Consider the following 15,221-nt stretch of genomic DNA (forward strand, 5'->3'; position numbering starts at 1 on the left):
ATTTGCCTTATGTATTGAGGTGCTCCTAAGTTGGTTGCATATATATTTATAATTGTTATATCTTCTTGGATTGATCCCTTGATCATTATGTAGTGTCCTTCCTTGTCTCTTGTAACATTCTTTATTTTAGTTTATTTTGTCTGATATGAGTATTGCTACTCCAGCTTTCTTTTGATTTCCATTTGCATGGAATATCTTTTTCCATCCCTGCACTTTCAGTCTGTATGTGTCCCTAGGTCTGACGTGGGTCTCTTGTAGACAACGTATGTACGGGTCTTGTTTTTGTATCCATTCAGCCAGTCTGTGTCTTTTGGATGGGGCATTTAATCCATTTACAGTTAAGGTAATTATCGATATGTATGTTCCTATTTCCATTTTGTTAATTGTTTTGGGTTTATTTTTGTAGGTCTTTTCCTTCTCTTGTGTTTCCTGCCTAGAGAAGTTCCTTTAGCATTTGTTGGAAAGATGGTTTGATGGTGCTGAATTCTCTTAGCTTTTGCTTGTCTGTAAAGCTTTCGATTTCTCCGTGCAATCTGAATGAGATCCTTGCTGGGTAGAGTAATCTTGGTTGTAGGTTCTTCCCTTTAATCACTTTAAATATATTGTGCCACTCCCTTTCTGGCTTGTAGAGTTTCTGCTGAGGAGTCAGCTGTTAACCTTATGGGAGTTCCCTTGTATGTTATTTGTCATTTTCCCTTTGCTGCTTTTAATAATTTTTCTTTGTCTTTCATTTTTGTCAATTTTATTACTATGTGTCTCAGTGTGTTTCTCCTTGGGTTCATCCTGCCTGGGACTCTCTGTGCTTCCTGGACTTGGGTGGCTATTTTCCTTTCCCATGTTAGGGAAGTCTCTGACTATAATCTCTTCAAATATTTTCTCGGGTCCTTTCTCTCTCTCTTCTCCTTCTGGGATCCCTATAATGTGAATGTTGTTGCATTTAATGTTGTCCCAGAGGTTTCTTAGGCTGTCCTCATTTCTTTTTATTCTTTTTACTTTATTCTGTTCCACGGCAGTGAATTCCATCATTCTGTCTTCCAGGTCACTTTTCCATTCTTCTGCCTCAGTTATTCTACTATTGATTCCTTCTAGTGTATTTTTCATTTCAGTTATTGTATTGTTCATCTCTGTTTGTTTGTTCTTTAATTCTTCTTGGTCTTTGTTCTTTAATTCTTCTAGGTCTTTGGTAAACATTTCTTGCGTCTTCTCCATCTTTGCTTCCATTCTTTTTCCGAGGTCCTGGATCATCTTCACTATCATTATTGTGAATTCTTTTTCTGGAAGGTTGCCTATCTCCACTTCATTTAGTTGTTTTTCTGGGGTTTTATCTTGTTCCTTCATCTGGTACATAGCCGTCTGCCTTTTCATTTTGTCTTTCTGTGAATGTGGTTTTCATTTCCCAGGCTGCAGAATTGTAGTTCTTCTTGCTTCTGCTGTCTGCTCTCTGGTGGATGAGGCTATCTGTGCAAGCTTTCTGATGGGAGGGACTGGTGGTGGGTAGAGCTGGGTGTTGCTCTGGTGGGCAGAGCTCAGTAAAACTTTAATCTGCTTGTCTGCTGATGGGTGGGGCTGAGTTCCCTCCTTGTTGGTTGTTTGGCCTGAGGTGACCCAGCACAGGAGGCTACAGGCTCTTTGGTGGGGCTAATCATGTACTCTGGGAGGGCTCATGCCCAAGGAGCACCTCCCAGAACCTCTACTGCCAGTGTCCCTGTCCCCGCGGTGAGCCACAGCCATCCCCTGCCTCTGCAGGAGACCCTTCAGCACTAGCAGGTAGGTCTGGTTCAGTCGCCCCTGGGGTCACTGCTCCTTCCCCTGGGTCCTGATGCGCACACTACTTTGTGTGTGCCCTCCAAGAGTGGAGTCTCTGTTTCCCCCAGTCCTGTCGAAGTCCTGCAGTCAAATCCCTCTTGCCTTCAAATTCTGATTCTCTGGGAATTCCTCCTCCTGTTGCTGGACCCCCAGGTTGGGAAGCCTGATGTGGGGCTCAGAGCCTTCACTCCAGTGAGTGGACTTCTGTCGTATAATTGTTCTCCAGTTTGTGAGTCACCCACCCAGCTGTTATGGGATTCGATTTTATTGTGATTGTGCCCCTCCTACTGTCTCATTGCAGCTTTTCCTTTGTCTTTGGATGTGGGGTATCATATTTGGTGAGTTCCACTGTCTTCCTGTCGATGATTGTTTAGGAGTTAGTTGTGATTTCGTTGCTCTTGCAAGAGGGAGTGAGCACACATCCTTCTACTCTGCCATCTTGGACCAGTCTTTCCAAAAATAAAATAATGATTTTAGAAATGAAGACTCAATAGAAGCAACAAAAACTACATCAAATAAAGGAGAAAAATGGAAATTTTTTTAAATGTAAGAGGGAATATAAAAACACATAAGAAGAATTCAAAAGAAAATTGTAAACATAAGCAAAGAAGATGCAACATATACATAAGAGTCTCTGAAGAAGATATCAGAACAAAGAAACAAATACTAAAATTACAATTGAGAAAATATTGATGAAATAATTGAAAACATGTACCGAAAGAATAAACTTCATACCTGAAAATATTATATTGGCCTAGAATGCCCAGCATAAAGCACTTTCTAGTAAAAATTACTGACCTTATAAAGAAAGAGAAAAAAATCCTTAGGAATCCAGACAACATTAGCATATTATCTGTTACGAGAAAGAAAATCAGTTTATCATTAGACTTTTGACAGTAATGCTATATGATGGAAGAAAATGGAGTAACATTAAAGATCTTCAGAGAAAGAAAATGTGATTTTATATCCAGAAAAACTGACCCTCAAAAATATAAAAGACATAGACAGTGATTTACATGTAAGAATTCAGAGAATGTCATTCCCATGGCCCTTCCTAAGGAATCTACTAAAGAATTTGTTTCAGCGAGCCCTTCCTAAGGTTCCACTAGAGAATGACTTTGGACAACCAAAAAGACTAGAGAGGCATCCACACAGGACTAGTGTGGAGTATTAAGTAGTTATTAAATGAAGGCTGAAAGGGAACACTCCTACTGGATAATGGGTGTATGAGTTGACAGTGCAGACTTAGCATAAATATAAAACAAAATGTAGAGGAAGGGTGCACATTTACAAAACCAAACCAGTGCCAAACCAAAACAACAATAAAACAATTAGACATCTCTTTCAGTAATCATAGTTGGTAGTGATAGTATTCATTATTGTTATTCTGAGACTGATGTCTTAAAAGCCCGTTTTCTCTCTCTGTCTGTCACGTATGACAGCTACCACAGTCCTCAACTCTAGAACCACCTCCGGATCCCTTTCTTCCTTCTCCTAATCTTCCCATTCTCTTCATTTCTTTTCCCCTGTTAACTTTTAGTCTCTTTCAACCTGAATCAATCGATCCATTTTCAGTTTTTCTTCACAATCATTACTCCAGCAAGCAAAAAACTAGAATCTAATCTTTCAGATACAAAATTCTCCTTACCAGGTAGAAGAGAGGAAAAAGCTATGAATATATCATTTATTACTACTGTGTCACATCCCCTAAGAAACTGTGTTATTCAATGTTGATGTCTAATTTTAATATTAGATTTCTTAGAGTTCCATAATTCTGCCCTTTTTTCTTTACACTCATCTTCCGTAGTTAAATTTGTTGAAAATAATTGCTTACTTGTCTGTATACTTTATTCCATCTTTATAGGTGCTGCCTGTACAGTCCTTTTTTTAGTTATGTGTCTAGGAAACATTCCTTAGATAGACTAACTTCCTAGTTCTTGATAGCAAAATATTAAAAGGCTTACTTAGCAAAGAACTGGCATAATGACATATTATTAGGTCATGAGTACTCTTTGGTCCAGGAATTTATGTATAAAAATATATTTTAGAATATCTGTTCTAGATCATGTCTGATATCTAATATTCTTAATCTACTAGTGTTGTAGCTTTCCTGTGGAGATTGGATTTTGCATTTGCATAGGCTGAAAGGAGAGGGAGGTATATATGTGGAAAAGTAGAGAAATACTGGTTAAGAGAGACAAGGACAATTCTCTTGACTTTACCTGGTGCCACGTTCCATGTTTACTTGTATGCACTTTCCATGTTTACTTGTATGCACTCGTAAAATGGTTGGATCCTGGATTTCTTTGTGTGCCTTTGGAAGTTTTGTCAGATGGGCTGAGGTGGAGGATAGAGTAAGGCATCTGGATTCACTATCATTATGGATTTTCTTTGAGAGTCCTCTGGTAGAACAAGTGGCTTTTCCTCAAGTAGGAAACAGCAAGGCTCTGGGCTTTTCTAAAGTTCGATAAATTTTGTGCACATGAATTTACTCTGCTTGTTACTCTGCTGCTACCAAGAGATCAGGCTTTGCCCTTCGAAAAAGTAGCAAAGAGGGTCGTCAATGAAAGCAAAGTTCAAAAGCAGAATGATAGTGAATAGACAGAAGCAGCCAGCCTTCCATATCACTGAAAAGATGAAATGAGATGTTCGTAAAGGGAGTCAGAGTGCTCTGCAAATGTTGTTATTATTACAAGTAATAACAACTTGATAGAAATATAGATGCCTTGTACCTTACTTAAGTGTACAGTGGAAATGATCTCCACAGCATCCTTACTTTTCACCAATGTAATGGTATCTCCTGGTCTTGGATTTATATGTATCCCTCAAACAATTTTTTATCGTATGTCTTCATTTTTCTAATATAAATTCTCTAAAAAGACACAATTCTCGGTTAATACACTCTCCCCTAGAATAGCTGCAATTTAATCTTGACCATATTTGTCGACAGAAATCATTTAGAATGTTTGTTTTCTGTACTAACATGGTAAAAGGACAAGAAAGGAAATCAACACAAGAAGATACAAGATTAGCAAATAAAACACATGATAAAACATTCATTTCCATGAATGATTTTTTTAATTTTTACTTTTAATTTTTATTTATTTTTGGGTTGGGTCTTTGTTGCTGCGTATGGGCTTTCTCTAGTTGCAGTGAGCAGGGGCCACTTTTCGTTGTGGTCCGTGGGCTTCTCATTGTGGTGGCTTCTCTTGTTGAGGAGCATGGAGTCTACGTGCGTGGCTTCAGTAGTTGCGGTACGTGGGCTCAGTAGTTGTGGCTTGCGGGCTCTAGAGCGCAGGGTCAGTAGTTTATGAGGGGAACTTTATGAGGGGAAAAATAAAGATGTTCCCACATCTCTCCGTTCAGAGGAAACCACTGATGGCATTTTGATGTATATCTTTCAAAACAGCTTTCTCCAAAGGCAAACACAGCGTTAAATTGCCACAGTAATATTGCACATGCTGCTCGGCAGCCTTAACTTGGAGCTGCCTGATTTAAGCAGCCATGTAAGTGATGGGCTCTGGGCCTCTTTACATCTGATAGCTAAATAAACAGCTCTAAGATGCATGTCCTTGAATATACGTTTATTCACACTTGATAAAGTACATCGTAGAAAAAATTTTATTATGAGTGGAATATCTAACAAAGAGTACATAGGCTTTAAATTTTGAAGCATATGGGCAGACTGTATTCCAGGAGCATAGAAATTTACATTGTGAATAACTACCATTCACTGTGTTCTCACACCCTCTCCAGCATTTGATACTGTCATTTTATATTTTTAAAAACTTAACAGTAAGACATAAAAAGCTTGATCTCATTGTTTTATCATATATTTCTTTGATTATTTCTGAGATTCATTATTTTTTCACATTTTTTTTTGTTATCAGCATTTTTCTAGGTGCCAGTTGTCTATTAATCCTTCTTACTAAATTTTCAGTAGGTTGATTGCTTCTTATTTTTTACAGCTGATTGTATATTGAGGATATTAAGTCTTTGTTAAGTGTGTTGAAAATATTTTTCCTAGTTTATCATTGCTTTTTAAATTGGCTTAAAGTATTTGAAAAATTTTGCCATGTGTAGGTTTTAAATTTTTGAGTAATTACCAGTACTTTCTGGATTTTGTTGTATACTTAAAAAGACATTCTCCACCCATATTTAAACAGAGGGTAAGAAGAGGATGAAGAAAGGAGGATACATGGACAGGCATTTTACAATTTATAAAAGTAGGAAAAGGAGCTATTCAACAAAACAAACAATAATAAAACAAAACTTTATGAGCCTGTCTGGTTATGGAGAATTGAACCAGGTAAAATATAAAGGCTTTTACCTGTTCTGTGGTGGTATGCAGTCAATACATGGAGAAATGCTTTCACTGATTCAGCAAATATTAAATACCAGGTACTGGGCTAGGTTTTGATTCAGAGGAAAAAAGATACTGATTCCAAAAATAAGGTAAAATTTCCCCTGCCCACAAAGAGCTTACAGACTGTAATAGTCATGTATGTACAAGGGACTGTAGAAGCCTAGAATCCTCATTCCTTCTTCCTTCTCTCTTATTCTACTTCTAAACCATAAAGGAAATAATTGGTAAATGCTAGGAATCCTGCTTTCTTGAAGAAAATATTTCTTTTGATTTCAAAAAAAACATATTGTTTAAAAGACCCCAAACTCCTCTTCTGTATCTACATTCATGGCTACCTCCCTGCAAGGAGACACTTATGCCTTTGAGGCACTGACTGAGCTGTAATATCTAAACCTGTAATCATGTTTTATGCCAGGAAAAGGTTTTCAAAACATCTGCAGTATTTAACCAGCCAAGATGTTTTGTGAAAAATATTTGTGAATGCTTCCATCAGGAGATACTCACTTGTGAGTGAAGTAATGGATGAAAATATTTGGTCATTTTAACTCTGTGTGTCTGTTTTGAATGTGCATATGCTCATGTGTAACAGTAGAATTTTATATATATATATAATTATGTTTTTAAGTTAACACAACTATTCTATTTAATTTTGTAAGGGAGAAAGGAGAACATTAAGAATAGAAACTAAGATCTACTTTATAATGAGAGGAATAGTAATAGTCCTTTATTGTTTTAATAGGATTTTAGAAATTATTTCATCTTTAGTATTCAGTCTTCACAAAAAGCCTGTAAAATAAGCATCAGTATTTTTATTTTACATAATGAAGAAATGTGGCTCAAAATGATCGGGTGATTGAAGTTCCAATGTTAGTAAACATCAAAGATGAAAGCAAAACTGCAAGTTTCATTGCTCTTTCTACCATACTACAGCTGCCCAAGGTGAAGGCCCTGTCTAACCTGTAAAGAGAGGAATTGAGAGTTAGTTCCCAATTATCTATAGGTGAATCTAATGAGACCACAGCCACTTACCACGGGTTCTGCTTGCAGAATGAATCTCCCTCTTTATCCTGCTTGCACATTGTGGTAGGAAGAACGTGCGTTGGAGTCGAATACCTGGGTTTGAATTCCAGTTCTGCCACTTATTAGCATATTGGACCTAAACTCTTTTCCTAGTATTCACGTAGGAACACTGGCAGTGATGATACATAGAGTGAAGATTTGTTGTGATGTCTTGGGCACATAGTAGGTGCTCAGGAATCACCCAGAAAACCATGACCTGATCTCTCCTAGGATGGTGTCAAGAGATACAAAATGATTTGGGGAATAAAGGGTTATAGGGAATGGAACGATAGACACAAAGGCAAGAGACAAGAGTCAGTTTTGAGCCCTTTGTTAAGCCATATGCGAAGAATTATTTTTTTGACCGTGGTTACATTCATCCTCATGTTCACTTATGTCCCAGGAGGCATTATATTAAGGAGATAGAAATGGGGAGCCTTGAAAACAGAAATGCAGGAATGGCTGAACCTTTTTATAGTCCTCAAAATGGATTTTCCTAATCCTTTTCTTTCCCACCTTTTATAGCTGATGGTGTCTGTGTCTTCAGATGCTCACTCAACAGAGACACTGAATGTTGCTGTGTGGGGAAGGAGTCCATCTTGATTTTTCTGGGCTACCACAGTGCTTTGCTGAAGTTTGAGTCTCATGCTGGTAAGTTTTGTGTCTTTTCCAAGCCCCTGGCTTTTCCAAAGGCAAATCTCCTGATTGGTTGACTTTCGGCACCGTGTTTCCTGATGTGAGTTGCCATCCATTGATAGAATGATTTAGAACTGGTTCTGGTGCTTAACTTGATGTGGTGGCTAGAGAACAGTCAGCCTTCCCTAGACCGTGAGAACTTTTGTGTGCTAATACCCCGCCCCCCAACCCTGCTTTGGTTCTCCTTCATCCAAAGCTGCAGGAAAGGACACCAAGGATTGTCCAGATCTTCACCGCTGTTGTTGATTCTCCTTGAAGGTGGAGTTTGCCGAAATGTGATTTTCAGTTTGAGCGTCAATGATTTCATCCTGTTTTTGTCTTTGAATCACTTGCTGAGCATTTTTAGACTCTGGACAACAAATGTCTAGCAATAGGGAGGTAAATTAAAGTATAACTAGAAGTATTTTAAGAAAAGACTCAAAGGCACTCTGAAAGATTTCTGGCTGCTGGTGGGTGGGGCTGGGTCATGAGGCTGCTGGCTGTAGGATCCGGGGGGTCCGAAAGCTGGTGTCGACCTGCTGGTGGGTGAGGCTGAGGCCCAGGGGGCCCCAGAGCTAGTGCCGGCTCGTTGCTGGGGGGAACCGGGTGACTGGCTGCAGTGCCCTGTGAGTCTGGAGGCTAGTGCTGGCCTGCTGGTGGGCAGGCTAAATCCTGGTATGGCAGGCTGCAGGGCTTCAGTGGTCCTGGGGCTGGTGTCTGCCTGCTGCTAGGTGGGGCTGGGGCCCAGGGGAACCCAGGACTGGTATCCACCCAATGGTGGGTAAGACCAGGTCCTGGGCCTACTGCTGGCTCATGCCGGCTCACTGGTAGACAGAGCTGGGTCCCAGTGTCTCTGGCTGTAGGGCCCTGGGGGTCCCAGGGCTGGTGCTAGCGCACTGGTATGTGGAGCCAGCCCTGGGTCCTGGCCTCTCTGATGGACAGGGGCAGCTGTGGGCTCAGGGGGTCTTAAGGCCATGGGCCTGCTGGTGGGTGAGCCATGTTCACCTGGCTAGTTGCTTGGCCTGAGGCATCCCAGTACTGAGGCTGAAAGGCTGGTAGGCAGGGCCACGTCCCAGCACTAATAAGCTAGAGGGAGGATTCCAAAATGGCGCTTACCAGCACCAGTGCCCATGTGGTACAGTGAGCTCCCCAAATGGCTGCTACCAGTGTCTGTGTCCCCAGGGTAAGCTCCATTTGCCTCCTGCCTCTCTGGGAGGCTCCTTTCAAATTACCGCTTCTGCCTTGGGTCCCAGAGTGTGTGAGATTTTGTGTGCACCCTTTGAGAGCAGAGTCTGTTTCCCACAGCTTTTTGGAACTCCCGAAAGTAAGCCCCACTGGCCTTCAAAGCCAAATGTTCTAGGGGCTCATCTTCCTGGTGTGGGACCCCCCAGGTGGGAAGCCCATTGTGGGGCTCAGGCCACTCCCTCCTTGGGGAGAACCTCTGCAATGTAATTATCTCCCCATTTATGGGTCACCCACCTGGGGGCGTGGGTCTTGACTGTACGACATCTGCATCCCTCCTACCATCTTGTTGTGGTTCCTTCTTTATATCTTTAGCTGTAGAAGATCACCATTTCCATTTGGCTATGATGAATATTCTTTTACCGTATATATTTTCTCGTTCCTGTTGGATCAGTATCTAGGAGTAGAATTGCTGGGGCATAGAATAAGTGTATGCTTAGTTTTATAAGAAATAGCCAGAATTTTTTCCAAAGTAGTCGTACCGTTTTACACTCCCACCAATAATGTGTGAGAGTTCTGATTGCTCCACATCTTTGCCAGCATTTGGTCGTTCAGTCTTTTAAGTTGTTTTTTCATTCTGGTGGGTGTGTATCTGGTGGGGTGTATCTCATTGTGGTTTTAATTTACATTTTCCTGATACCTAATGATGTTAAGCAGTTTTTCACATGATTATGAATTAAAATCATTTGCTTGTTACTAACTGGTTGTTTATCTATGGAATTGTTCTTTATATATCCAGGATACCAGATATGTATCACATATGTAGTTAATGGGTGTTATCTTCTAGTCTATAGCTTGCTCATTTATTTCCCTAATGATATGTTGAGAAGAAGTTTTAAATTTTGATGAATGCCAGTTTATCCTTTTATTTTATATTTCCTTTCATAAGTTTTATAGCTTCAGATTTTATATTTTAGGTATACAGTCAATCTTAATCATTTTTTATTTGGTGTAAGGTATTTAGCCAAAGATTATTTTTAGACTATATGGATATCCATTTATTCTAGCCCTGTTTGTTGAAAAGACTTTTGCAAGTTAAATGATTGTATATAGACTTGGTCTATTTCAGAGCTCTCTATTCTGTTCTCTTGATTATCTTTGTGCCAGTATCACATTGTCTGGATCACCTTTAAAGTAACACTTGAAGTCCATTTAAGTTTGTTCTCCTTTATCAAGATTGTTCTAGGTATTTTTGGTCCTTTGCATTTATATATACATTTTATAATTAAGTTGTCAATTTCTACAAAAGTGCTTGGTCTGATTGTGATTGAGATTGATCAGTTTGGTGAGAATTGTCATTTTAACAATATTAATTGAATTTTATCTGATTTGTAAACTAACAAGTTAGGTTGCCACTATTCCATGAATGCTGACAGAAGACATTAAGACTCCTGGTGCAGAGGTAAAAGACGATTTTAGACTCTCAGGAAAAGAGCAGCAGCCAAAGTGTGAGCATATTTTCTCTGAGTTCTTTAAGCCCCAAATCCTCCAGACAGATGTGGAGGATAAGATGGGTGCCTGCACATGCAGTGGGATGCATTACAGGAGAGGAACACTGAGCTTGGGGAACTTCTGTTTAATAGCAAGCAGTAACCAGGCTTGCTCTTTGTTCCAGAGGAAGATATTACTTCATACCTCAGGGTTGCTTGCTGCATACACCACCCTGAGAAAGAGCCCAGGTGGAGAGTGGTGAAAGCCTGGCATTCATGGCCTACCCAGTAAGGCATATTTGAGTCCCATCTAGAGACCCATGGACAAATTTATTAAAATAAAGAAAGAAAGAAATGCTACACATTTATTTTTTTTAAAAGAAATACTACAAATTTATTAAAGAAAAAGAATGCTACAGGGCTTCCCTAGTGGCGCAGTGGTTGAGAGTCCGCCTGTCGATGCAGGGGACATGGGTTCGTGCCCCGGTCCGGGAAGATCCCACATGCCGCGGAGCGGCTAGGCCCATGAGCCATGGCCGCTGAGCCTGCGCGTCCGGAGCCTGTGCTCCGCAACGGGAGAGGCCACAACAGTGAGAGGCCCGCGTACTGCAAAAAAAAAAAAAAAAAAGCAAATTTATTTTTTAAAAAATTTTAAAAGGAGAGACCCACGGAGGAGTATTTCCCAGAACTTTTTCTTCGTAAGGAGGAGGGAGATTTTCTCATTTATAAACTCCAGAGAACGATAGTACAGAAAACTTCATTCCTAGGTCAAATCAAATCAGACACAAACACATATTTTCCAAGAAAGACATTCATGGACAAGGCATTTTAGAATTTCTTCTACAGGGCTTCCCTGATGGCGCAGTGGTTGGGAGTCCGCCTGCCGATGCGGGGAGCACGGGTTCGTGCTCTGGTCCGGGGGGGATCCCGCGTGCCGCGGAGTGGCTGGGCCCGTGAGCCATGGCCGCTGAGCCTGCGCGTCCGGAGCCTGTGCTCAGCGGCGGGAGAGGCCACAGCAGTGAGACGCCTGCGTACAGAAAAAAAAAAAAAAAAGAAAGAAAGAAAATAGAATTTCTTCTACAGCTAAGAAAAATAATATCAGTAGTACAGGATGTTCCACAGGCAACCCTCTTAACAGTTCAGTAGAGATAGGCCCCTAGTCTTGGTAAAATGTAGACCTAAGTTATAGATAAGTAGGTGCTTTAGTCATTTAAGATATCTCCAAAACTGTAGACAGACAATACCAAATGAGGATGAATACCAACCTCTCAGTACTTTTCATTTGTTAGAGGGGACTAGACATCCAATGGACAGAAATAATTCAAATAGGCTTGAGACAGAAATAAAGCTAGATATCCAGATAGCAATGAACAACAAATAATTTAGAAGCAGCCTCGGTGAGTACAAATGACTACCTTAGCGCAGTTAGACTCGCCCCAGTAGCCAAGAAAGATAGGCCTGAACCCAAGGAGCTTGTAGGGTGCATTTCTCAGGCAAGCTCTGATAGATAAGTCTGTGTGAGCATCTTAGTAGGACCTCCATGTTAAAATTCAAACAAGAACAACTTAATAAACATTTTTGGAGTACTGAGGGGGAGTTTTATCTTTAATAATAAAATAAATATGAGGAAGTCCTGCTTTCACAAGAACTGGCTCCCAGATACAGAGAGAAGGCTGTATTTGTAGGTCAGATACGACAGCCTGCAATTCCTTGTGTGTGTGTGACTTTTTAATTTTATTTGTAATTGTGGTAAAATATGCATAATTTTAAATGTACCATCTTAACGCATTTTAAGAGTACAATTCAGTGGCATGAAGTACAATCACATTGTCGTACAACTCTCACCATCCATCTCCAAACTCTTTTCATCTTGCAAAACTGAAACTCTTCACCCATTAAATAACAACTCCCCATTCCCTGCCTCCCCACCAGCCCTGGCAACCACCATTCTACTTTCTGTTGCTGTGACTTTGACCACTCTAGGGCACCTTACAGAAACGAAATTCTATAGTACCTGTACTCTTGTGACTGACTTATTTCACTTTGCGTAATGTCCTCATGTTTTATCCATGTTATCACATGTGTCAGAATTTCTTTCCTTTTTAAGGCTGAAAAATGTTTCATTCTATGCATATAGCACACCCTGTCTATCCATTCATCCATCAATGGACACTTGGGTTGCTTCCACTTTTTGGCCCCCATGAACAATACTGCTGTGGACATGGGTATGAGACTTTTTTGATGGGTGAAATCTATATTGGTTCTGGCTCTGTAGAGGTGCCAAGGAATGAAGAGGATATAATTTTCACATGAAAGTGTGCGTCCTTAATTTCTTCACTGCATCATTAGTTTCTGCACAACAGCATTAACTTATCGTTACACAATTAAGAATTTGTTTTTCTCTGATTAACTTGAGGTTTATCTTTCTCTGGCAAATTTTTTCTTCAAAGTGCAAATTTTACTGTTATTCCTGGTAATAACATGTATAAAACACAAAGCATTTAAAAATATCTGTTGTCTCAGTTCAGTCCAGCAAATATTTATTGATCACCATCCATATGCCAGGTGGGCTGCTCTGGATGAAAAACACAGCCTCGGACTCTGAGAGATCTTAAGGTTGGAGGAGCAAGCAATATGAGAAGTTCGGAACGAGTCTCTTAAGTGCTGTGGGGACATTAGTCAGGGCACCTACCTCAGCCTTGAGGGTCGAGGAAGGCTTCTCAGGAAAGGGACTGTTTAAACACGGCAAGAATGGGGTTTAGAAGAGCACATTGGGCAACAAGATTAGGGAGAATATATAGAGTGAGAAAAAACAAAGACCTAAAGAGACACCTTAAGGAACCACCGACATTTATGGGCAGAGAATAGGAAGTGTGGAAATGAGACTGAAAGCAGCAGCCAGAAAGGCAGGAGAAAACCAAGTGAGAGTAGTACTGTGGAAGTCAACAGCACACTTAAGAAAGGAGCAAGGTTATCCAGATGTTACAGAGAGATGGAGTAGGAAAAAGACGTAAAGGTGTGCGCTGGATTAAACAACAGGGTCTTTGATGAGCTTGGCTAGGGAAGTTTCAGTCGCAAAATTTAGTACAAGATTAGTGCACTGAATCAGATCCATTGATTTCTGGGTGAGGGCTACATACCAAAGACAATCATTTTCCTCCTCTCTCCCGACACCTCAGTAAAATAACAGACACAGCAAGAGTGAAGAGAATGAAGGAAGGACCATCAGGAAATGCAAGTTCAACAAATTCCTAGAAGATGGGTGATCAGAGAGAAGAAGGAGCAGCTCAGAATCTATGAGTGGGTGCTGCTATAAAAGAGAACCCCAGGGGCTCCAGACTCAATCAGACAGTAATATGGAGGCTAGCAGTGAGGACGGGGGAGCCAGATGGGATTAACTAAATGTCTCTCTACCTGATGATGCTATCAGCAGGCTCTCTACAGCCTCTCTCCTCCTTCCTTCATCCCCATGCAGAAAGTACGACAGGCATTTTACTTCCAGGGAAAAACCAGAGGACACCTGTAAAGAGACTGAAAAAAATGGGAAGAATTTCACTGCTAATATATGTGCTTCTACTTCACAGAAAAGCTGTCCTTCATTCTAGCATTTGTAGCCCCCTTGCACCCCCATCCCAAAGGGTTGCAGGCAGGTACCCCTCCTGCTCATCCTAAAACATGACATAGCAATTGCTATTACATATATACAACTTACTGGCAACCATTCTCTTTGTGGGTGAGACCCAGAGGAAAATGAGACTTTCTTAAAAAGTTAAATATGCATTATCCTATGACCCAACAAATCCATGCCAAGATATTTACCCAAGAGAAGGAAAAGCGTTATGTATGCCGAAAGACCTGGACAGGAATTTTTACAGCAGCTTTATTACCATAGCCAAAATCTGGAAACAACTCAGATAGCTGTTCATTAGCATGTGGATGGACAAACTATGCCACATCTATACAATGGAAAGCTACTTATTAATAAAAAGAAATGAATGACTGGGGAACTCAACTACATAGATCAATCTCAAAAGTTTTAAATCGAGCGATATAAACCAGGTATGTAAGAGTCCATATCGTATAATTCCATTTATATAAAATTCTAGAACAGGCATAGTTGATCTATAGTTGCAGAAAGTTGATCAGTGATTGTCTGGGGCTGGGAGTTAGGGGGAGCTTGACTGTAAAAGAGCATGGGGGAATTTTTTTTTTCCCATTTGACTTTATAGTATGTGCATTTGTTTATTTTTATTGAAATATAGTTGACATATTATGTTAGTTTCAGGTATGCTACACTGTGATTTGACGTTTGCTTACATTATGAAATGATTACCACGATAAGTCTAGTAACCATCTGTCACCATACAAAGTTACTACAACATTGTTGGGAATTCTTGGCAGTCCAGTGGTTAGGACTCAGGCACTTCCACTGCCTTGGCCCAGGTTCAGTCCCTAGTCGGGGAACTAAAATCCTGCAAGCCGTGAGGCGTGGCCAGAAAAAAAAAAGTTACTATATTATTGTTGACTTTATTCCTTATGCTGTACATTATATCCCTGTGGCATTTTTCTTTTTCCCTTTTCTTTTTTAAAAATTTGTATTGGAGTATAGTTGATTTAAAATGTTGTTAGTTTCTGCTGTACTC

At 40.3% G+C, this 15,221-nt stretch overlaps 1 protein-coding gene across 3 annotated transcripts in view; it reads left to right on the forward strand.

Moving 5' to 3' along the window:
• The window catches only part of LOC101269532 (histone-arginine methyltransferase CARM1-like), a 272,045-nt gene that overhangs the window by 93,486 nt on the left and 163,338 nt on the right, over positions 1 to 15,221 (forward strand). For all 3 annotated transcript variants that reach the window (XR_004480189.2, XM_033417338.2, XM_033417340.2), the window contains exon 2: positions 7,757 to 7,882. Coding sequence is in view for 2 of the 3 variants with exons in the window: in XM_033417338.2 (XP_033273229.1) it covers positions 7,757 to 7,882 (126 nt within the window). In the remaining variant the exon portion in view is untranslated. The remainder of the gene's footprint in view (positions 1 to 7,756; positions 7,883 to 15,221) is intronic.

This window comes from Orcinus orca, chromosome 6 (assembly GCF_937001465.1).
Source record: "Orcinus orca chromosome 6, mOrcOrc1.1, whole genome shotgun sequence".
NCBI classification, from domain to species: Eukaryota; Metazoa; Chordata; class Mammalia; order Artiodactyla; family Delphinidae; genus Orcinus; species Orcinus orca.